A 24,455-nucleotide genomic window follows, 5' to 3' on the forward strand; every position below is an offset into this window, starting at 1 on the left:
CCTCTTGGAACATGCTGGCCCATCTGCCTGGAACACTCTCCCCTCACTTCAATCCCAGTCACCCTTCAAGACTCTGCTCAGGTGTCATCTCTTTCAGGAAGCCTTCTGTGCCCCCCACAGGCTGGGGCAGCTTCCCTGTACCCCTTTCTGCTCCCACGGTATCCCGTGTACCCTCCTGTCATGCACTCACCATGCTGCTTGCTATCCTATCTTCCTTCCCAGTGTTTGAGCTCCACAAGCAGGGGCTGTCCCATTCACAAGGAGGTGGTGGGGAGGAGCACAGACTTAGAGTCAGACAGACCTGAGGTCGAAAGTGGCCTTTCTATGCAGGGGCTGTATGTAAAATATGACTCTCGGCAAGTCGATTAACATTTTTTTTTTTTGCTTTTAAAATCTTGTCATTTAAAAAAATTTTAATATTTTAATTTTATTGGAGTATAGTTGATTTACAATGTTGTGTTAGTTTCAGGTATATAGCCAAGTGATTCATGTAGTTATACATATACAGATATTCATTCTGTTTTAGGTTCTTTTCTCATATAGGTTATCACAGGGTAGAGTTCCCTGTGCTATACTGTGGGTCCCCGTCAGTCATCTATCTTATAAATAGTAGTATGTGTATGTTCATCCCATCTCCTGATTTATCCCTCCCCTCCACATTTCCCCTTTGGTAACCATAAGTTTGTTTTTGATATCTATAAGTCTGCTTCTGTTTTGTACATAAGTTCATTTGTATCTTTTTTTAAAATTAGATTCCACATATAAGTGTTATATGATATTTGTCTTTCTCTGTCTGACTTACTTCACTTAGTATGATAATCTCTAGGTCCATCCATGTTGCTGCAAATGGCATTATTTCATTCTTTTTTATTGCTGAGTAATATTCCATTGTGTATATATACCACAACTTCTTTATCCATTCCTCTGTCGATGGACTTTTAGGTTGCTTCCATGTCTTGGCTATTGTAAATAGTGCTGCAATGAACATTTGGGTGCATATATCGTTTCAAATTATGGTTTTCTCTGGATATATTTGGGATTGGGATTGCTGGATCATATAGTAGTTCTATTTTAAGTTTTTTAAGGAAACTCCTTACTGTTCTCCATAGTGGCTGTACCAGTTTACATTCCCACCAACAGGAGGGTTCCCTTTTCTCCATACTCTCTCCAGCATTTATTATTTGTAGACTTTTTGATGATGGCCATTCTGACCTGTGTGAGGTGATACCTCATTGTAGTTTTGATTTGCATTTCTCTTATAATTAGTGATGTTGAGCATCTTTTCATGTGCTTTTTGGCCATCTGTGTGTCTTTTTTGGAGAACTGTCTATTTAGATCTTCTGCCCATTTTTTGATTGGGTTGTTTGTTTTTTTGATATTGAGCTGCATGAGCTGTTTGTATTATATATTTTGGAGATTAATCCCTTGTTGGTTACATCATTTGCAAATATTTTCTCCCATTCTGTGGGTTGTCTTTTGGTTTTGTTGATGGTTTCCTTTGCTGTGCAGAAGGTTTTAAGTTTAATTAGGTCCAATTTGTTTATTTTTGTTTTTATTTTCATTACTCTAGGAGGTGGATCAAAAAAGATTACGGCAATTTATGTCAAAGAGTGTTCTGCCTATGTTTTCCTCTAAGAGTTTTATAGTGTCTGGCCTTACATTTTGGTCTTTAATCCATTTTGAGTTTATTTTTGTGTATGGTGTTAGAGAATGTTCTAATTTCATTCTTTTACATGTAGCTGTCCAGTTTTCCCAGCACCACTTATTGAAGAGGCTGTCCAATTAAATTTTTAAGCCTCATTTTCCCCATCTGCAAATTGGGGATAATATCATCAATGTGGTAAGGATGAAATGAAATCATTTATGTAAAGTGCTTAGCTGGAAAACAAATTGCAGGCCACTCAGGGGTTCCTGGGGACAAGGGTCTGGCACACAGCAGGTGCTGATAAATGTTTGTTAAATGGCTGAATGAAGTCCTAACCACAAGTTTAGCCATAGATCAGAACAAATGAGCTCACACGGGGGCCAGGAATCTGAAGGTTCTTGCCTGAGAAAATGCTCTTGGGTTTTGTTCCTCAGGCAGTGTGTGTCTGCGAGTTGCTCCCTGACTGAGCTAAGGCCCCAAAACTGGTGACCAGTCATCCAGGTTTGCTATGACATCCCTGTTCCAGGTGGCAAGAGTCCTGGGACCTGTCTCGTGCTGGGGAGATTCTGCTTGTGGTCACTGGTGAGGGTCTGAGCTGCCCTGGGTATATTCCTTCAGCAGAGCAAACCTGTGAAGTGTTTCTATTGTAGTTCTAACGGTGCAAGGAGCAGCAGCTTTCTTTAATAAGCTGCCTTCTATGTGCCAAGACATACAGTGATTTTCAAGTGAGGGTAGAACCTTCCTCCTGGGGCAGAGTGTGTGTGTGTGGGGGCGGGGGGGCATCTGTGGTTGTCACAATGACTGGGTAGGAGTCTTACTGGGATGCTAATATCCTGCAATGCTCCAGACAGACCTGTTCCATGAGGACTGCCCTGCTGAACAAGTCAATTGTGCCCCTGTTGAGAAATACTAAGTGCAACTTAAACTGAGAAACATAGAGAAACTTAAATTAGCCCTTACACTTATATTAGCTGTAATTTTCACAACAGCCCTATAGAGGAGGTATTATTACTGCCATTCTAAAGACTGGATTTGGGGTATGGGGTCCTTTTCAGAGCCAGGTAAATGCAGATAGCAAGGATATTACATAGTAATTCTTGGCACCCCAAGGGAGATGGAAGAGAAGAATTTTGTTCTTTATTTTCAAAGCTAGACTCTGTTAAACAATTATAATCATAAAGAGCAGTAAGAGATCTCTAGTAAGGGGAGCCAGGCCTCCATTTGACACAGGCTTTCATGTAGTGCATTCTAAATTATATGCGGAAATACATAAAGTTATAGACTTCATGTTCTCATCAAGGTCATAAAACTCAGAAAGACAAGTAAGGGGAACAAATGTATTTTTCCAATATATCTGTTGCCCTCCATGGATAAATAACACATTTGGATAACATGAAATAGGACTCAGATTCTTCAAACAGACGCCAAAAGGAATTCCTTTTTTTCTCTCCCCTATAATTTATCATCTTAAACTTCAGTCGTAATAATAAAAGCCTATAATCTATTAAGATAGATTTAGCTGTTGTCAGACCCTGGTGACCCGGTCAGGACTTTTAGTGAAAAGTACTCTACTTTGACTGGTTTGTAAGAATTTTGATGGGTGTAAAAGCAAACAGCGCGTTGATGATTCAGACAAAGGGATTTTCTTCCCCTTGGAGCTGTTTCTAGGAGAAAAATTGCCCTATTGTAACCTGAAAAACACCTGCCTACTTGATGCTGTAGAGGTTGGAAGGGACCATTGCCTGGCTGACCACTAGAGGGCGCTCTGCCTCCATAACTGGGGCACACGCCAACACTTTGAGATGCAAAAGATTTCAAGGGTCCAGGGTGGACCACAATGCAGGGGCAATAAAGTGCAAAGCTTTGGGTTGGGTGAGACTTTAATGGGTGAGACTTTAATACAATCCAGAAAAGGAATAGAAGTCACAAGTGAGCAATACTGTGGCTTGAATCACAGCCCTAAGGAAAGTATTCAATGCAGTATCAAGATTCTCTCATCTTTCCTTAATGAACCCTGAGCAGCATAGAAGGGGAAAATATGCAAACCCACGCTTTTAAAATGTCTGGATTTGCTAAACCAACAAACGAAGAGTGGATGATTTGTAATACTACAAGACTCTCCATTTCTTAGTGTGTGTGGGGTTCCCTACCACATTTGCATGTAACATAATCTGCGTAACACAATCTACATTGAATATGGGCAGCAACTCAAGTTTTGTGTTAAGTGGCCAGCCTTCTGGAGATCATTGCTGTACCTGATCATGAAGATTCTGTGGTCATACACACCACGTGGCTTCCATCTAACAGGGACATTTGACATTCAAACCTTTCATGCCACTAGTGAGTGCCTATGAAATGTCCAGCTAATTTACCAGTAACAACAAATATCTATTGTTTCTTCTCCCCACCCATCTTTCTTTTAGTACAGAAGCCACAGTGATTGAGCCAGAAAATGACCCCAGAGGTACTAGTGATACTAACTTGTTACTATTAGTGAGCACTTAATATTTCAGAACACAGTGCAAAATTCTTCATGTGCACTACCTTATTTAACCCTTGAAACAAACTTTCTGACATGTATTATCCCAGTTTTACATATGGGAAAATAGAGGGTCAGAAAAATTAAGTAAACAAGTCCTTACAGTAAGCTACAGAAATAGGATTTGAATCCCGGTCTCTCTAACTCCAAAGCCTGTGAACATAAACACTATGCCATTCTGCATCGTTTTCATTTCATGTTGGACCAGGATCCCTTGCTATCCGAGGCAGTACTGTATTTCTGGGAACACTGTAAGCCATGCCATGAAAACCTGTTTCTTCATCTATAAAATAGGAACAACAACAACAACAAAATCCTTTCTGTGGGGCTGTTGCAATGATTGGAGTTTATGGTGTAAAATGTCTATACAGTTCCTGACACCTAGAGGGTCCTTGATAAATGGATGCTTTAACTCTTATTACTAAAAATTCAATCTAGCATCTCACACTGTATGGCCTTGTGGTTTGAAAGAATTAAGGCATCTTCTAAGAACCTATCTTGCCATGAGAAAATAACTTTTGAACTGGGAAAGCAAGACTTATTTTTGCAGAAAATACAGCGATCCAATATGTAAGGAAAAGCTCCTGGATCCACATCAGAAATGAGATTTCTTTAAAAGAAAAAAAAATAAAAGGATCCCACAGAAACTCTCCAAGAACCCTTAGAAAACAAATCCATCCTTTCCAACACAAAACAATTCATTTCTCGTAGTCACTAATTACACGTTCTTTTCAGCTGGTTGTATTGCAGGGACTAGGACTTTCTTGGAGGGTGGCGGGGCGGTCGGCGTCTGCTTTGACAGTAGAAAGGACCAAAGTTGGCCCCACCCGTGTTACAAACCACAGCTGCGGAACAAGCCACGCTCACGGCCCCTGGCCACGCCCCGGAAGCGCGCGGAGCGGTAGGCGTAGCCTAACACCCCGCCGACTCACCGTAGGTGAAGTAGGCCACTTCTGGCGGGAGTGAGACGTTGTGCAGCGTGTCGTCCTGTACATGCTGGTCCACGTACACCTGGGCCTCGCTGGCCTTCAGGAAGGCCATGAATCTTGCGGTGAAGGAGGCCACGAAGATGGACAGCATTCCGAAATCCAGCAGGTTCCAGAGGTGCAGCACGTACTCCCGCGGCCCCTCCTCCCAGATTTCCTTGCATTCGGACCAAATCATTCCTGCGGGAGAGTGAGAAGGTCAGGCTCATTTTTCATTTCCGGGCGTGTGTGACCATAGGGGGCACGGAGGGAACCAGGGTACAGATGTAAATGTAGGTTCTTTGGAGCTGGGAACGTTGAGAGCAAGCAGCAAACGAAAACATGCCTTCAAAGGCAGATTTATAGTCAGGAAATCCACAGACGGCAAGAATTCGTGCCACCTGTCCCTCTGCTTGCAGCTAAACCATCTCCAGGTGTGAGGAGAGAGTTCTCATCCACTGATAGATTCTTAGAGGCAATATAGGAGAAATGTAATGGCTGACATTTATATATTTTAAGAACTGGGAGGTTATAAGGAATCATCCAGTTCTAAACTAAGTATAACGAAACTGAGGTCCAGGACTGGGAAAGGGTTTTCTGAAGGTCCCACCTACGTCCTAGAACCCAGTTCTCCTAACTCCCTGATTAGAATGCTTTCCTTTATATTTCTACGAATGTTTCAGTGAACATTAGTTTTGGGTTATTAGTTTTTCTTTTCCTTACTCTTTTATAACTTACTGGATTTTAAAGACATATGTCTTCACTGTTACATGTTGATGTAGAAGTCAACGAGATGTTGCTACTTCCCCCATCCCACCTCTAAGCCAGCCTCCTGAGGTAGCTGAGACTAACAACTGGGTGTGTATCTTTATATACCTGTACTATCCAATATCGTAGCCACTAGTCACATGTGGATACTGAGCAACTGAAATGTGGCCAGTTAAATTGAGGGATGCCGTATATGTAGAATACACACCAGATTTCAAAGACTTTTTACAAAAAATGTAAAATATGTCAACGTTTTAAAATCTGAAATGATATTTTAGATATACTGAGTTAAATAAAATCTCTTATGACTAATTTCATCTCTTTCTTTTTATAATATGGCTATTAGAAAATTTTAAATTAAATGTGTGGCTTATGGTGTGGCTTGCCTTATATTTCTATTGAATACTGCTATTCTCTACCTTTATCTTCACTGATTATTAAAAGTAAATCACTTTAGATTATTAAAAATTATTTGGTAACATTTTGAGCACCTATTATGTGTACATATTATATCTCTTATAATATATACACATTATGTACATGTATGTGTACATATTAACTCCCTCAAATCTTTGTAGTAACCCTATGAAGTACATTCTCTTATTATCCCAGTTTTACAGCTAATATTTCCTTAGACATAGTGAATTGTAATGTGGCCAGAGAGGAGGCAGGAGATCTGAAATTTGAGTCCAGAAGGTTTACCCCTAGAGTCCCATGCTCTTGACCACTATGCTCTTTGCTTCTCCAGGAAATAGAATTGAGTTGAAAGCAGATAATGAAGAAAAAAGACTCTTGACTGTTTTCTAATTAACATCAGAGAGTTTACAGCTACTCAGACGTAGGAAAGATTTGATGCAGAACTAGCCCATTCTGTGTTACACCGTGCTACACTTCACCTGCATACTTAGAAGGTTAATATGGTAAAAGAATCACTAACGGATTGGTTAGTGAAACAATTCCAGCTCATTGACCACATATCCCCTAAAGGTTAACACTGCCAGCCCCTTGGCACTCCCCTGGCTCCCGTGCGTCAGACATGATGGCCTGCCTTCCCAGGTTCCTCCTGCCTCTTCCACGGCTGTTTAGAGAGGTTGTGGCTTTGTTTGATGAAACAGATTCTAAGATCTGCATGTCTGTATCAAATTGGAGGGGGACAGCAGGAAGTGTCCCCAAACATTGCAGGTCTGTTTACAAGACTCCCCCCACCACACACACCTTGCTCCCCCCTTTTGTTCCTTAACAAAGCCATACTTCCCAAGCTTACACTTTGAAAATTTTTGTGGTAATTCAGTGAAGTAAAATTTCCTTAACAATGAAATGTACTTTCATCTGTGCCTGTTCAAATAGATATTTAAAATATGTTATTGGAAAAACCATTACAGGCTGGAAAAAATGTTTGTTGCTTTCCTCTATGCCCCTGCCCCCCAATTAAAATTCCTAATGTCTTAGTGGAACTGCTTTTTGCTGAGCACTAGGAGAATTACAGGCTATCAATTATTTTAATTCAGGAAGCCTTGGGTTCAGTTCTACCTTGGTCACTCTTACTGGGTATGTGACCTTGGATAAGTCCCTTGATTTTCTTGAGGTTCTGGGGTAATTTCCAGCACGGAAAACTCTATGAATCTGAAATGCAAATTATTTACAGTAAACTGACTTTTCTGACCAATACAGAGGTTCCTCATTGGGCATTGCAAATCACTTCCTCCATGGTCCAATGCCCACATCAGTCTTCCTAGATTTACATATTAACTTACCCAGACTAATTTAAATTATTCCAAGTCCATGAGTAAAAGTAGCATGGGCCCAAGGGTTTGAGCAGCAGGAATGCTTAATTAAAAAAGAAATGTGTGAAATTAAGTACTTCAGTGAGTGAAATTAGGTCCCCTGCTTCCAGGGTGCTGAAGGTAGTTCAGCATTTTATATCCAACCTGAGGCCCCTGGACTTTTGCCTCTAGCATGTCAATCAGATGAGTATATAGAGCCCAGGGGCTTAGAGAGTAAGGATGTTGGGCAGTGGAGCCTCCTTCAGGCAAACTCCCCTTCACTCAGGGATGCCTGGAGCGCAGAGAGCATGGTCACTGGTAATTAATGAGGATGGCTAGCAGAGGAACAGGTTGGGAAATGCTGGGAAGCCTTGGGGGAAATGAGTAGCTTTATTCAGGCGGGTTCTAAGTAACGGCGTGCAGGCTGCTGAGATGGGGCTTGACAGTTCAAAAGGTGGTTCACCCCCATCCCTGCCTCAGATGCAATTCAGAAGGCATCCCCCTTCAAAGTCCTGTGAGACTTAACTGTGTGCATTCCTTAAATGGTCATAGCCCCTTCCTCTACACAGGGCTTCTCTACACTGTCCCAACGCCCCCTAACCACATCTTGGGAGGCTTGTCTGTTCTTTTGGGTCAACTTCTGACCATTGGGTCAGGAGATAGGTGTCCTGTTAACTCACAGGTGGGAGAATATTCCTAGAAGCCCTCAATCCTCAGGCCCTAACATCCAAACACCATCTCAGTGGCAGGTCCTTTGCAACAAATCTGGGCCTCACACACATTCAGGGTTCATTTGTTTTCCAGGCAAGGAGATGATATTAATAGATGCAAACATTTTCTAAGAAAGCTCATCCCCATCTCTAATTTTAGTAGCTAACCATTGTTGAGTACCTGCTAGGTGCTAGGCCCCGTGCTAACACTTTTCCAACACTAAAGCTTCCTTACAGCTTGATAGGTACCGACTATAATTATCTCCACTGTACAGATGAACAGACTTGTGTATGAAGATGGCAAGTAAATTATCCAAAGTCACACAGGCAGTTCAGGACCTTCTTTCCACTGTGCTGTCGCTCACCATGCCCTCTACTAGGCACAGTCTTACTCTCACTGGTCAGGAACTCATTTACCACTTAACAGACAGTGTTGAGCTCTGACTTTGTGCCAGGCACCATTCTGGGGATACCACAACCAAGAAGATGCTATCCTTCCCCAGCAAGCTCGGTCTAGTGCTGGAGACAGACGTGTCCACAAACAGTAGTGCTATAGGGTGACAGATGCTGTAATAAAAGCGTCCAGGGGACTGTTTGTGGATACACAGTGATAAGAGCAGTCAGTGTTATAATCATGAGACCCAGCAGAGTGCCGGGCATAACATATATCTGTTGACTGAATGAAGGAGGTGACACCTGGCATGAGGAGCCAGGAGCTAGCTGGGTGAAGGAGCAGGGGCTGAAAGGTGTTGCAGATAGCGGCTGTGGATGTGAGGGAGAACAGGCTGTTCTAGGGGACTGCAAGAGGCTTAGTACGGCTTAGGGTTGGTGGGGGTTGTGGGTGGGGCTGGAGGTCGGCAGCAGGGAGGGTTAGTGAAGGCCCAGTAGATCCTGAAAGGCCCTCCTTCAGGCCATGAGGAGGAGGCTGGGTGTCACCCTAAGCTAGTTAGCTCCTAAAGGTGATAAGTGGAGCAGCAACGTGGTCTGACTTGCTGGGAGAAATTTTGGCAGGTTGGCTGGAGTAGTCTACTTGGAAATCTTACCTAGATAAATGAGGAAACCATCAAAAGAATGATTTAGGTGAGCAACACAGCCCATTTGATTTTGCAGTTTTATTCTTGGTCAAACCTAGATGTGTGATTCTGGAGCTAAGACTTAGCACTGCCCTCAAAGAGTTTGTAATCCTTGGTGGGTGACGTGAGGGAGCAGCTTGATCCTCGCATTTTACACATGTGAAAGCTGAAGTTCAGAGAGGCAGAGCCACCAAGGAAGAAGGGACACAGTCAGGACTGGGCTTCTTGATAACCAGTCCCAATCTCTTTCCTTCTCTCCTTCTCTTTAAGTGTATTTTCCTACTGTGCTAGGCATTTACATCTCACTCCATCAATTGAGCTTTCAACTGGGGCATCTGTTTAAGAAAACACTGCCAGGTTCTCTGTAAGAGTTGGGTTGAGAGAGTCTTCATGACATAATTCTCTTCCTACATGGAGAAATGACATGCATGGTGAAGAGGCTTCCTGCCCTCCAAGCTCCATGGCTTTGTGCGAACCACTAATGTTGTCCCAGTCCTCTGGTGAGCGTCTGTATAGACACACTCTCCAAGTCACAAGCTGTATTATAAGCTCTTTCCTCTACCCCAGAGTGGCTGCTCATGATACAGGCGAGAAAGATATATTCCTGTGGTATGAACTGATGTTGGAGATTCTCCAGGCAGAAGGATCTGTGATCTCTGGTTCATTTGGTCCTCCCCAAAGCAAGTTGTCATTACAGCTCTAGAGAACACACACATCTGCTAGCAAATTCACCCCTCCTTCCTCAGTCACGCTCTTCTCTTGGCTTACTTTTTTTTGTTTTTAAAGTTTTTTAAAAATTAATTAATTAATTAATTTAAAAAAATTTATTTGTTTGCACCAGGTCTTTGTTGTGGCTCGTCTGCTCCTTAGTTGTGGCATGTGTACTCCTTAGTTGTGGCAGGCAGGCTCCTTAGTTGTGGCTCATTGGCTCCTTGGTTGTGACACACGAACTCTTAGTTGCAGCATGCATGTGGGATCCAGTTCCCTGACCAGAGATCCAACCCAGGCCCCCTGCATTGGGAGCACGGAGTCTTAACCACTGTGCCACTGGGGAAGTGCCTCTTGGCTTCCTTGATACTGTGTCCTGGTTTTTCTTCTACCTTTGCATGTAGTCTTAGGCTCCTTGTGGCTTCCACCTCCTCTGCCCCTGCTTTAAATCTCCTGCATTTACAATCTAGAAGTTTCTCAAAATTCTGCTAGTAATCAAGTAAAGCATCTGGAGTTCAGGAAGAATATATTTCTGATTGGGTTTGACCCTTCCACAGAATTGTACAGCAGAAGAGGAACAACCTACATATCCAGTAGGGGTTTGGGGAAGTAATAGAGTATTGTCACACTATGTGGCCATTGAGAGAGGGCCTTGGGAAAACCAGATACCTACATGGAGCAAGAGCTAACAGAAGATGAAAAGAATCAACTACAATTTCTATGATTAGAGAAATATTAATATTAATTGAGACAGGCTGGAAACAAAGGGAAGCGTGTAGTATTTATTGTCAGAGATGTTAATTGTTAGAAAGAAAAAGAGAAGGGAGAATAGGAGGGCAGTGAGGGTGGACAAACTTGCAATTTTAAACAGGTTGGTTAAAAAAGTCTTCACTTTGAGAAGGAGACTTTTTTCTTTTTTCTTTTTTTCATTCTCAGTTTCTTCTTTTTTAAAATTTATTTCTTTATTTTTAAAATTTTCTTATTTTTTTAACATCTTTATTGGAGTATAATTGCTTTACAATGGTGTGTTAGTTTCTGCTTTATAACAAACTGAATCAGCTATACATATATCCCCATATCCACTCCCTCTTGTGTCTCCCTCCCACCCTCCCTATCCCACCCCTCTAGGTGGTCACAAAGCACGGAGCTGATCTCCCTGTGCTATGCGGCTACTTCCCACTAGCTATCTGTTTTACATTTGGTAGTGTATATATGTCTGTGCCACTCTCTCACTTCATCCCAGCTTACCCTTCCCCGTCCCTGTGTCCTCAGGTCCATTCTCTATGACTGCATCTTTATTCCTGTCCTGCCCCTAGGTTCTTCAGAACCAATTTTTTTTAGATTTCATATATATGTGTTAGCATACGGTATTTGTTTTTCTCTTTCTGACTTACTTCACTCTGTATGACAGACTCTAGGTCCATCCACCTCACTCCAAATAACTCAATTTTGTTTCTTTTTATGGCTGAGTAATATTCCATTGTATATATGTGCCACATCTTCTTTATCCATTCATCTGTTGATGGACACTTAGGTTGCTTCCATGTCCTGGCTATTGTAAATAGTACTGCAGTGAACATTGTGGTACATGACTCTCTTTTTTGAATTAAAAAAAATTATTTATTTATTATTGGCTGTGTTGGGTCTTCGTTGCTGTGCATGGGCTTTCTCTAGTTGCGGTGAACGGTGGCCTCTCTTCGTTGCAGTACGTGGGCTTCTCATTATTGTGGCTTCTCTTGTTGAGGAGCACGGGCTCTAGGTGCACGGGCTGCAGTAGTTGTGGCATGTGGGCTCAGTAGTTGTGGCGCATGGGCTTAGTTGCTCCGTGGCATGTGGGATCTTCCCGGACCAGGGCTCAAACCCGTGTCCCCTGCATTGGCAGGTGGATTCTTAACCACTGTGCCACCAGGGAAGCCTGTGGTACATGCTCTTTTTGAATTATGGTTTTCTCAGGGTATATGCCCAGTAGTGGGATTGCTGGGTCGTATGGTAGTTCTATTTTTAGTTTTTTAAGGAACTTCTATACTCTTCTCCATAGTGGCTGTATCAATTTACTTTCCCACCAACAGTGCAAGAGGGTTCCCTTTTCTCCACACCCTCTCCAGCATTTATTATTTGTAGATTTTTTGATGAGGTGATACCTCATTGTAGTTTTGATTTGCATTTCCCTAATGATTAGTGATGTTGAGCATCCTTTTATGTGTTTGTTGGCAATCTGTGTATCTTCTTTGGAGAAATGTCTATTTAGGTCTTCTGCCCATTTTGGATTGGGTTGTTTGTTTTTTTGATATTGAGCTGCATGAGCTGCTTGTATAATTTGGAAATTAATCCTTTGTCAGTTGCTTCATTTGCAAATATTTTCTCCCATTCTGAGGGTTGTCTTTTCATCTTGTTTATGGTTTCCTTTGCTGTGCAAAAGCTTTTAAGTTTCATTAGGTCCCATTTGTTTATTTTTGTTTTTATTTCCATTTCTCTAGGAGGTGGGTCAAAAAGGATCTTGCTGTGATTTATGTCATAGAGAGTTCTGCCTATGTTTTCCTCTAAGAGTTTTATAGTGTCTGGCCTTACATTTAGGTCTTTAATCCATTTTGAGTTTATTTTTGTGTATGGTGTTAAGGAGTGTTCTAATTTCATTCTTTTACATGTAGCTGTCCAGTTTTCCCAGCACCACTTATTGAAGAGGCTGTCTTTTCTCCATTGTATAGTCTTGCATCCTTTATCAGAAATAAGGTGACCATATGTGCATGGTTTTATTTCTGGGCTTTCTATCCTGTTCCATTGATCTATATTTCTGTTTTTGTGCCAGTACCATACTGTCTTGATTACTGCGGCTTTGTAGTATAGTCTGAAGTCAGGGAGCCTGATTCCTCCAGCTCCATTTTTCTTTCTCAAGATTGCTTTGGCTACTTGGGGTCTTTCGTGTTTCCATACAAATTGTGAAATTTTTTGTTCTAGTTCTGTGAAAAATGCCATTGGTAGTTTGATAGGGGTTGCATTGAATCTGTAGATTGCTTTGGGTGGTAGAGTCATTTTCACAATGTTGATTCTTCCAATCCAAGAACATGGTATATCTCTCCATCTATTTGTATCATCTTTAATTTCTTTCATCAGTGTCTTATAGTTTTCTGCATACAGGTCTTTTGTCTCCTTAAGTAGGTTTATTCCTAGGTATTTTATTCTTTTTGTTGCAGTGGTAAATGGGAGTGTTTCCTTAATTTCTCTTTCAGATTTATTGTCATTAGTGTATAGGAATGCAAGAGATTTCTGTGCATTAATTTTGTATCCTGCTACTTTACCAAATTCATTTATTAGCTCCTGTAGTTTTCTGGTAGCATCTTTAGGATTCTCTATGCGTAGTATCATGTCATCTGCAAACAGTGACAGTTTTACTTCTTTTCCGATTTGGATTCCTTTTATTTCTTTTACTTCTGTGATTGCTGTGGCTAAAACTTCCAAAACTATGTTGAATAATAGTGGTGAGAGTGGGCAACCTTGTCTTGTTCCTGATCTTACTGGAAATGGTTTCAGTTTTTCACCATTGAGAACAATGTTGGCTGTGGGTTTGTCATATATGGGCTTTATTATGTTGAGGTAAGTTCCCTCTATGCCTACTTTCTGAAGGGTTTTTATCATAAATGTGTGTTGAATTTTGTAAAAAGCTTTTTCTGCATCTACTGAGATGATCATATGGTTTTTGTCCTTCAATTTGTTAGTATGGTGTGTCACATTGATTGGTTTGCATATATTGAAGAATCCTTGCATTCCTGGGATAAACCCCACTTGATTGTGGTGTGTGATCCTTTTAATGTGCTGTTGGATTCTGTTTGCTAGTATTTTGTTGAGGATTTTTGCATCTATGTTCATCAGTGATATTGGCCTGTAGTTTTCTTTCTTTGTGACATCTTTGTCTGGTTTTGGTATCAGGGTGATGGTGGCCTTGTAGAATGAGTTTGGGAGTGTTCCTCCCTCTGCTCTATTTTGGAAGAGTTTGAGAAGGATAGCTGTTAGCTCATCTCTAAATGTTTGATAGAATTCACCTGTGAAGCCATCTGGTCCTGGACTTTTGTTTGTTGGAAGATTGTAAATCACAGTTTCAATTTCAGTGCTTGTGGTTGGTGGAAGGAGACTTTTGAACATAGACCTGAGCAAGTGAGGGAGTGAGCCATGGTGCTGCCCGTGGGAAGAACTCTTAGGCAGAGGGGACAGCCTAAGCTAAGTTTCTGAGGCAGAAACAGTTTGAAGCAAGGAAGCCAGTGGGGCTGAAAGAGAGTGAATGAGATGGGAGGTGATGGGAGATGAGGGCATAGAGGTGGGGTAGAGAGGTGGAGGGCTTTGTTGGCCTTTATAGTGACATTGGCTGTCATGCTGAGGGAGAATGTGATACCACTGAAGAGTTTTGAGGCAAAGAGTGACAAAACCTGATTACATTTTAAATGGATCTCTAGCTCCTATGCTGAGCATCTACTGAGGCACAGGGTGGGAAGGACAGAAGCAAGGACACCTGGTCAAGGCCCTTCATCTCTTAGTGGTCCACTTCTCTCTCCATCACTGGGGGACCAGTTTGAACTTGTTAGAGTCCTAAAGTCCTGTTTAGCTCTAGGGCTGCTCCTGGTGGCAAGGGAGTCATGGTTTGTATAGCCAGTCTGTCTAAAGGACTACATTCATGAGTCATGGGGGAAGAGAACTGTGTGTTGTGTTTCTGGTTGCCCCAAGGCCTTCCCGGCAGTGCTCGGGAGTAGCATATGAGGACTCCTTCAGTAAGGGCCTGATACCATTTCGAGGCTCTCCGTGTCTGAGCAGAGTATATCAGGTTGTGGACCTTAGGGTGTGCCAGCCCAAAGAACACAGTGAACACAGTGCTCAATGTCTTTTTCTTAAAAGTTGTTATTATTATTAGCTGTATTTTATAATTAAAGAGCTCCAGAAAATAGAGACAAGATAATATTAGTCTTATTTTATAGCTGCTTCCCCAGTATCTGGCACAGTGCCTGGTACATAATACAATGCTTAATAACTACAGAATATTTATGGAGAAGAAAATTGAGAAAATAGAAACAACACTATCAGAAAACTTGCACGTTGTACTCAGCACTGCATTTACCAAGCTACCTGCTCTGTGCCCTCAACTCCACCTTCCTCCTGTTAGAGTAGATGAAGTGTCCACACTCCTGCTAAGGGCAAGTCCTCTGCTTGCCTGCTGGATCCCATCCCCTCTTGCTACTCAGGAACTTTGCATCCAAAGTCAGTGGTCAAGTCTCAGGCCGCATGTTACTTGATCTATCAGCAACACTTGACATAAGTGATCACTGCCTGGGTCTTGACACAGTGACTTTGGTTGGCTTCTGGGACACCACTCTCTTATCTCAGTCTCCTTTGCTGGGTAAGATACTTCTCATTTTCCCATCCTTGAAATATTGCTGTGCCCGAGGGCTTGGTCCTCGGTTCATATGTCCACATTCACAGTTGAGGTATTGCATATAATTTACTTTAAGTAGACTGACATTTCCAGATTTATGTTTCCAGCCCCAGCCTCTCTGACCTTCAGCATCTGTATCCAGTTGCTACTTGACATTTCCACTTGGAGATCTAATAGATAATCTCAAACCGAACTCTTGATTTCCATATCTACTCTCTCTCCAAACTGCTCCTCCCCTGGTCTTTCCTGCCTTAGAGGAACTCTCTATTATACCATTACTTAAGCTAAAAAACTTGGAATTTTCCTTGACTGCTCTCTTTCTTTCACACCCCACAGGCAATCCAGTAGTAAATATTATTGATTTTACCTCCAAAATATAATAACCGTCTACTACCTCCACAAAACCAGCTATTTCCTGTCTGAATTACTGCAGTGGCCTCCTAACTGGTCTCCCTGCTTCTGCTCTTGTCCCAGAATCATCTGTTCTCTACACAGCAGCCAGTGATCCATTAGAAAATGAGGTTGTAGGATGTCACTTCTGCACTCAGAACTGTCCAGTTGTTTCCAGTCATACTCAGAGTAAAATCTAAACTCTGTACCATGGCCTCCAATGCCTTGCATGATTGACTCTGCCTATCCTGTGACCTCATCTCTGCCATCTCCCCCTTATTTATTCTGCTGCAGCCACACTAATTTCTTTGCTGTTCCTCAAACTTGTCCAGCGTGCTCCTGAATGCAGGCCTTTAACACATACTGATCTGTCTTTCTGGAATGCTTTTCACCCAGATGTCTGCAAAGCTTGCTTTCTCTTTTCCTTTAGGTCTCTGTTTACATTTCACCTTATCAGAGGAGGGAGGTAAGAGAGCTTGCTCTTACCTGCTCAACTACTCTGATAAGGTAAAATGTGAACAGAGACCTGAAGGAAGAGAGAAAGCAAGGTAGGCAGATATTTATTCAACTTGTCTTCTCAGTCAAAGAAACTTGAATACTGACTGGGTATTTGAAAAGAAATTATTAATTTTCTTTTATGTTTGTAGTTCTGTTTTAGAAAAAGAATCCTGATTTCTATTACCAGTCATGATGGAGCAGTAAACTGGAAAAAAAAAGAAACTATTTTCAGACATTGGAAATAGCAGAGCACTGTGATCCTTAAGAGAAACAAGCAAGGTAAGCCACATGATAGCCCTGTCTTTTATTTTTTTCTGGAAGCACATTTCAGTCTGCAGGGTATGGAGAGGGATTCCAGAAGCACAGAAGGCAGTCCCAATGAGTTGAATACACAGAGATTAGAGTTCAGGAAGGCTGAAGTGATTAGATGTTATATGGCAGAGTTCCAGAGAGAAAGGTACTATACAGAACCAAAACCCAAAACCAAACACAAACAAAAATAGTCCAGAAATTTACATAGATGTCCTTTTGAATGTTCCCTGAATGCTAAGTCATGAATGCATAGAGTAAAACTCCACAAACAACAGCCAGAGAGCTGCAAGCTGAACAGTTTCTAGAGCTCACCCAGAGTGGAAAGATGTTTGAGCTCTGACCATCCACAGTTGAGAATCCTTGTTGATTACCCTGGGCATTTAGTAGAGACCCAGAGGTGTGCCTCTATAGTACAAGGATAATCAATCCTTATGGTAAAGCTTTTCCAGGTCCACTCTAAGAAAGTTTGAAAAGGACCAAACTCATCTGTAAGAATTTAACAGCCTGTCAGAATAAAGCAAAAAAACTCTTTAAAGGAAGACAGCAAAATCTAGATGCTCACCAATATAACATGTAATGTGCTCATCATTCAATCACAAGTTACTAACACACCAAGATTTAGGAGAATATGATCCATGTCAGGAGAAAGTTTAGTCAGTAACCCAGAAATGATAGAGATGATGAAATTAGGAGTTAAGGACTTTACTTACTTTACAGTTCTTACTATAAATATGTACATTATGTTCAAGGATTTAAAGGAAAATACAAACATCACGAGGAAGGAAATGAAAGATATAAAAGAGAACCAAGTGGAACTTAAAGGGCTGAAAAATATAATATTTGAAATGAAAAATTCAGTGGTTGGGGATTAAAGTCACAGATAATGGAGAAAAAATGTCAGTGAACTTGCAGCACAGAAAGATTAGAAAAAAGTAAAAGGAAAATTATCTTTTAGGATACACACAAAAATGTTTGTAGATGAAATTTTATGATACCTGGGATTGGATTCAAAATTCTACAGGGTTGAGAGAAGGGAAATAGGATGAAACAAAAATTAGCTTTGATTTGCTAATTGTTGAAGATGAGTGATTGGTACAAAGGGTTCAGTATAATCTTCTCTCGAAATTTGCAGTTCTTAAAATTATTCATGATAAAAGTTTGAAAAATATAATCTAGTAAGAAAAAGTGGTTTGACTCTTTCTTCTGTCTAAAATGTGACAGGAAGTAGGTCAATGAAAAATAAGTCTTCCCCTTTACAATACTTCTTATGTAATGGTCTTGAAAACTCAGCTTTGCTTTGATGGGTAGAAGCTGGGACCAGACTACAAAAGCTGGGACCTCTGTAGCTAGAGATGCTTCCCTCTTGTTGGGATGATGCTCTGACACCCAGGAAGAGAAATATGAGGATGCAGGAAGAAGTCATGGCTCAGTAGGAGTACCATGGTTAACATATGGTAGCACCCACTGAATGGGGAGTATGCTTGGACTCACCTGTCTTCTATTTGCAGCCCAGGTGGGGAAATGGGATGGGTGAGTGATTGGTGCCATAAATACTTTGTTTTATCCATAAATGCAACATGTGAGTTTTTTTTTTTTTAACCGTGTCTTAGTTTAAGTTGCTATAACAAAGTCACACAGATTGAGTGGTTTATACACAACAGAAATTTGCTTCTCACAGTTCTGAAGGCTATAAGTCTAAGATCAGGGTGCCAGCATGTTTGGGTTCTGGTGTGAGCCCTCTTTCAGGTTGCAGACTGCTTGTTGTGTCCTCACATGGCACAGAGAGGGTGAGAGAGCTCTCTGGGATATCTTGTAAAGGGCACTAATCCTATTCATGAGGGCTCCACCCTCATGACCTAAGCACCTCCCAGAGGCCCCACTTCTAATACCATGACTTTGGAACTAGGGTCTTAACATATGAATTTTGGGGGATATAAACATTCAGTCCATTGTAAAGTGCCTAGTGTTAAAGTGCTTAATTTAGTTAAATTGGAGGTGGGGCCGGTGTACTAGGGAGAATTGGGATAGACTCAACTGTGAAAATGAAGCCACAGAACTTACTCTGCAGCAGGCTTTAATGTTCCTTTCCAACTTGAGTACCAGTGACTCTACAAAATGAACCTTTGGCTACAGACTTGCTGGTTGATTAAAAGCTCCTGGGAAGCATGGTGTGCTTTCCTGTCTCTGCCCTTTGGGTCAAACCATTCTTCTCCTCATTACCTTCTGCCTATTGAGAGATCCAGCTTAGAGACCATACTCCCAGTTGTTCTCAGTTTGGGGATCTATGGGATATTCTCCAATGGTTCAACTCCTGTGGCTCTCTTAGGCAATATCATTTAATTAGCACAGGGCATGTACTGGGCTGTCTTTTCAGGTATTTGTTCTTTTGTGAATTTGTTGATTGAAAGTACAGACACTTTGACCCTGAATACGTTTTGACTCAATGTTTGTGAACATAAACATAATGAATATTACGCCACTATTGAATTTTTGTTAAGAAAAGCAATTGGGGGTGAATACCATTAGGACAGTTTAATTAATTGATAAAATCTTGATACTGCATACGTTTTTTGCCTTTTTTATTTTCAGTTTTGTTTTACTCAAAACATTCCCATCAAATTCAAATCTTTTTGATGTAAATCTTATAATTTATTGATCAAGTTTTGGTTATTTACAATATCACTGATTATAGTTTTTGCAGGTTTTCATTGTTTCCTACCAAATCTGATTTTTTACCAATAAATTTTGCAGTTTTCAGTGTTAGAAAAATCTGCAACACAGTTGGCTATGTACCATTTTAGCCATTGCCAGTTTTATCTTATCTTGCTTGTTTCTACTAGTAATAGTTCTTGTGAGTTAGGCAAAAGAGAGATAGCCTTTCTTGACTAGTCAGTGAGGCAATTTGGAAGGATTTCCTTGGCAATTCCAGTGGCAGACCTTGGCAGCACAAAATAGCACCACAAAGAGGAATTCCACAGCTTCATTACGTTCACTAACACAAATAATGAGAACATGTTACTCCCCTAACTTTTTAGATTTGTATTATTACTGTTCTACTATGTATCAGTATTCAGTGGTAACAAAAAATATCTTTGAAGCTATGCAATCTTATACTTTTTTTCAGAGGCAGAACTTGATTTCCTAAGGCTTCTAGTAGACTGTATTTAAATGAGCAAAACCATATGTCCCCCCCCCCCCGCAACACACACACTTTACAGTCACTTTCAATACACACGTAAGGAAAGGTACAGAACGAATCTCCCCCAAACACCTCCTTTCAAAATTGGGATTTATATTACAGGTCTGTGCATCTTTTACACCAGCACATACAGAAGTTGACTTTGGCTTCCTTGCTGGTCATCTCCTCACCATTTTGTCTGCCAAGAATGCATTCAAGAGGAGAGGAAGAGCTTCTGAAGTCAGGGTTTAATAATGTCCTATTATAATTAGGGGAGGAGACATTAAAAGAGTGACATGCTTACCCAAGACCCACTTCATGATGAGCATTTCTGTCCAGGAGAATTGTGTAGTTTTCACTCTGAAGATCTGTTTTGGGTAGTCTGTGAAGGTTTCATTGGGCAGGGTTTTAACACCTTCGAAGCGATCTGATGCGTTCACAACTAACAATCCCAAGAAGATTGTAAAAGAAACTGCATGTGCTACAAATTTCATGAAAGGGCTCCTCAGGGTTCGTCCTAGCTGGAAACAAAATATATACAAGACATGTTAATCTGGCAGCTCCAGGCGAGTTCAGGGCTCTCTTTAAAAGGCTTTTGCTGAAAGTTGAACCAGAGAATCCTCAGTTTTGGACAGAAGCTGCTAATTGAACCCAGACATTTTCTCTAGAGCTCTTATGTGAGAGGCTGCTTGACCAAATCCATTTTTCTACTCACTTTAATTTTTTCTGTTTAGAAGACTTAATGGGAGCGGTAAGAGAAAGGAGTAGAACACACTAATATAACATCATTTTACAATCTGACTGCACAGCTACCTCCAACCATGTGGATGTGAATTTTATGCTTTATGAATCTAGGAAAAAAATCTGTTTCAGTAGAGTTCAGAATTTAAAAAACAAAACACTTTGGATATGCTCTGTTGCTCTTTTGTCTATTTTCTTGAGTTTTAGCTTAGATGACTTATTTTCCACATTTCTTATATCTTGGTAAATTTATTTAAAGCTATGCATTTCCCACTAGGTACTGCTTTAGCTATGTTCCTATAAATTTTGACATGTAGCATTTTCCTTGTATTCAGTTATAAATATTTTTATAATTTCCCATTTGATTTCATTTTTAACTCAGAGGTTATTTAGTTTCCAGATATACAGGACTTTTCCCCCCTTGCTTTAAAAAATCCTGTTTTTATTGCAGCATGTGTTCAGATCATAGCCTCTGTGATACTACCCTAAAACTACTGAGATTTTCTTTGTGGCCTAGTACACGATTAACTTGTGCAGTTGTTCCATGTGAGCCTGAAGTGATCCAAAAATGCCTTTTAGGGAGTAGGTATTGGTCATATCTTCTTATCCCTGGCTTGCCATCCAAAGGCCACTTGGATCTTTGAGGACTAAATTGGGGGCTGCACAGTCAGTCTTTGCTGACCACTGTAAATGAATTCACTTGGGTCTCTTCCAGGTCACTGCTGTCACCCTCACCTAAACACCCTCACCTAAACACCTCACCAGGTATACTGATAAGACAAGAGCAAAGAGGGGAGTCTTTTCTGGATCTCAGTTCCTCCTCCAGGGCAAATGTTCAGTTATAGCCAGTGACTAGTTAATTGATGTTCATGTTCTGCCTCGTTCAGGAGTCCTAGAGTGAAATGTCACCCAGCATGTAGAGTATTGGTTCAGCAAAAGATCAGCTATAGGAGTTTCTCCTGGTAAAATTTCCCTAACTATGACTATGTTCAACATAACATTTATAAATCAGATGGCTTGATAATGTTCTTTCAGTAGGCTTCAGTATGCTAATCATCCACGTTAATGGTGCCAGTAATTATTGTAATGTTCTAATGTCATAGAACCCATCTGTTGAAATTTAAAAAGATAATTTTAATCTTTTTTTAAAAAAGACTGCGTTTCAAGTCTGAACGTTGGAAATCCTTATTTGTGCTGGAAAGAACTTGTTCGGATTCACCTGCATCGTCAAATTGTCACATGGCACTAGAATAACTTCAGAACTGTTGAAAAAGGTGTTTACCTGAAAACTAGGGGGCCCACAAACATCTTACAAATGACATTTCTTAGTAATGTTTAACCTTATTATTTACAAAATAGGGACTGTAGATTATTTTTAGCCATAGGTAGATGTACTAAATTCAGAATGTAGAGATTAAATATAAGGACAAATAAAATACCTTACATAAATTCAGTAAAAAAAAAACAACGGAATCAAAGGATGTTTCATATTGACTTATGTGATGTCAAATACATACTTTGAATTTTTCAACATTTTATCTGACTGTGTTGGCATCTTGGAGCCCCAGTTCCCAACCAAGATGCTGGGATACTTTGGTGTATACAGGCGACATCCTTAGATAGTCATTGCATTGTTTCCTGTCACTGTGTCCTAGCTGAGGTAGTGGTGAGAGGTGAGGAAAGTTGGAGAATGACTGCAGAGTGGGGAGAGGAAAGGTTGAGGAGAGGGCAAGGGATACCAGATCTGTGTGTCCCAGCAGGGTCCCAGAAATGTCAGAAAAAGGTGGAGAACACGGAGGTAGACACAGCTCTTAAGGGATTGATGGCCAAGTTTCCTCAATCCTTTATCAGTGAGCTCTATGTAACATCTTCCAGTGACTACCTGAATGAGGACCTGGGGACACCTCTCCATCTTCTCATCTAGGCAAGGCACCTGATGTCAGGAATCTGCACGCAGGTACACCCATGCTGGCCCTGGGATTCCCCATAAGAGCTGCTTTGAGGAATTTAATGTTCTCTTTGTTCCCTCCTTCCAGTTGTTATCTTCCGGCAGAAGATGCATCTGTAAAAATTATTGTATTTATTGCAGATGATAAGAAAAAACCCTGATAAGGCCCTGCAGTGATGTAGAAGGTTACCCTGGGCTCAGTCCCACTTGATTTAAGCCATAGGGAGGAAAAACGAGGTTAGGAATTGATGCACCTTTCCTATATTTCTTCTGGGCTTGAAAGCATCTTTTTTTTAAAAAATTAATTAATTAATTAATTTTTTTTTGGCTGTGTTAGGTCTTCGTTTCTGTGCGAGGGCTTTCTCCAGTTGCGGCAAGCGGGGGCCACTCTTCATTGCGGTGCGCGGGCCTCTCACTATCGCGGCCTCTCTTGTTGCGGAGCACAGGCTCCAGACGCGCAGGCTCAGTAGTTGTGGCTCACGGGCCTAGTTGCTCCGCGGCATGTGGGATCTTCCCAGACCAGGGCTCGAACCCGTGTCCCCTGCATTGGCAGGCAGATTCTCAACCACTGCGCCACCAGGGAAGCCCGAAAGCATCTTTTTAACTGGTAAAACTTTGATAAAGGTCAGATGAGATCAAATCATTTCAGTGATTTCCTTTTTCTTTTTCTTTTTTTTTTGTGACATTCCATATTTATCTCAATTTTTTGAAGCAAATTATGCTTGGGGTAAACTTCCTCCTTTCACAAGGTCACCAGGTGAACCAAAAGAAAGGAGAAAAGTCAGCCAATATATACCAGCAGCTCTTAGCTGGGGAATCATTAACGCTGAGTCAGGTAACAGCGTTAGGTATAAAAAGCGATGGTAGAGCTTTGGGAGACATAGGCCTGTTTTCCTCTGCCTGAAGAGCAAAACTGGTGAGTCTGAAACATGGGCTAAAGCAGCTCTGTCATTACTTGGCCCTTAGGAGCTGAGAACATATCGGGAAGTCCAGGCTTGCTGTACTCAGTCTCTGGCTCAAGCCCAGACTTCCTGGGTACTTTTCTTTTACTTTTACTTTTTCTTTTCTTTTCTTTTACTCTGGAAAATAGGTGAATGTGAGAATAACTGAGTAGTGCTCCTGAATTAGCTCCAAATGAACTGCATTCTCAAGCCCTCAGGGTGGACACCTGCTTTTACTTGTTGACACACCTCTGTGTTCTATGGCACTGGGCTCTTAGCCCACAAGTGTAAGCACCTAACTGGGACCTGGTAGCCACTTGCCCACAAGGTAGGCCATGGCTGCAGTAGAGCACCCAGAGAGTTTCCAGCATCTCTTCCCAGTCTGAACCTCCAGTCTTCCTCATCAAATGCCACCCTCTCTTGCCACCAGCTGCCAGTGGCCACAAGCAAGGGCTTAGTGTACAAGCTGTTTTTTTGTCTTACTGGACATTCCAGGGACACAAAATGTCAGTCAGACAAGTCTCTGAACAGAGGAGAGGAAGCTCTCAGGAAAGCAGCCATGGGGCCAAACTTTCCTGCAATCATTACTTCTGGAATATTCCAGAAAACACCATAAGTCTGACCCCTACGGTCCATGGTGGCATCAGTCTCTTGAATTTACTGGGTCCCCAGAAAGTCCGGGATTCCTCCCCCTTCCACACATCCTTTTTTTTGCATCACATCTGCATGATATTGGCCAAGATTCTTCTCAGACCTACTGAAAATCTAAAAAATTTAGTCAGCAACTGGCATATCATCTCTTTCGGAACGTTTCCCCAGGCAGGTAGAGGCAAACCAATTTGCTGGTGTTGCTTAGTCCC

The 24,455-nt window shown here is 41.4% G+C and overlaps 1 protein-coding gene across 2 annotated transcripts in view; it reads right to left on the minus strand.

The window, feature by feature from the left end:
- The window catches only part of TRPC7 (transient receptor potential cation channel subfamily C member 7), a 135,542-nt gene that overhangs the window by 32,442 nt on the left and 78,645 nt on the right, over nt 1-24,455 (minus strand). For both annotated transcript variants that reach the window (XM_036847238.1, XM_036847239.1), the window contains 2 exons: nt 20,270-20,486; nt 5,117-5,350 (listed from right to left, as the gene is read on the minus strand). In XM_036847238.1, the coding sequence (XP_036703133.1) occupies nt 5,117-5,350; nt 20,270-20,486 (451 nt within the window). The remainder of the gene's footprint in view (nt 1-5,116; nt 5,351-20,269; nt 20,487-24,455) is intronic.

Source organism: Balaenoptera musculus, chromosome 3 (genome assembly GCF_009873245.2).
Source record: "Balaenoptera musculus isolate JJ_BM4_2016_0621 chromosome 3, mBalMus1.pri.v3, whole genome shotgun sequence".
NCBI classification, from domain to species: Eukaryota; Metazoa; Chordata; class Mammalia; order Artiodactyla; family Balaenopteridae; genus Balaenoptera; species Balaenoptera musculus.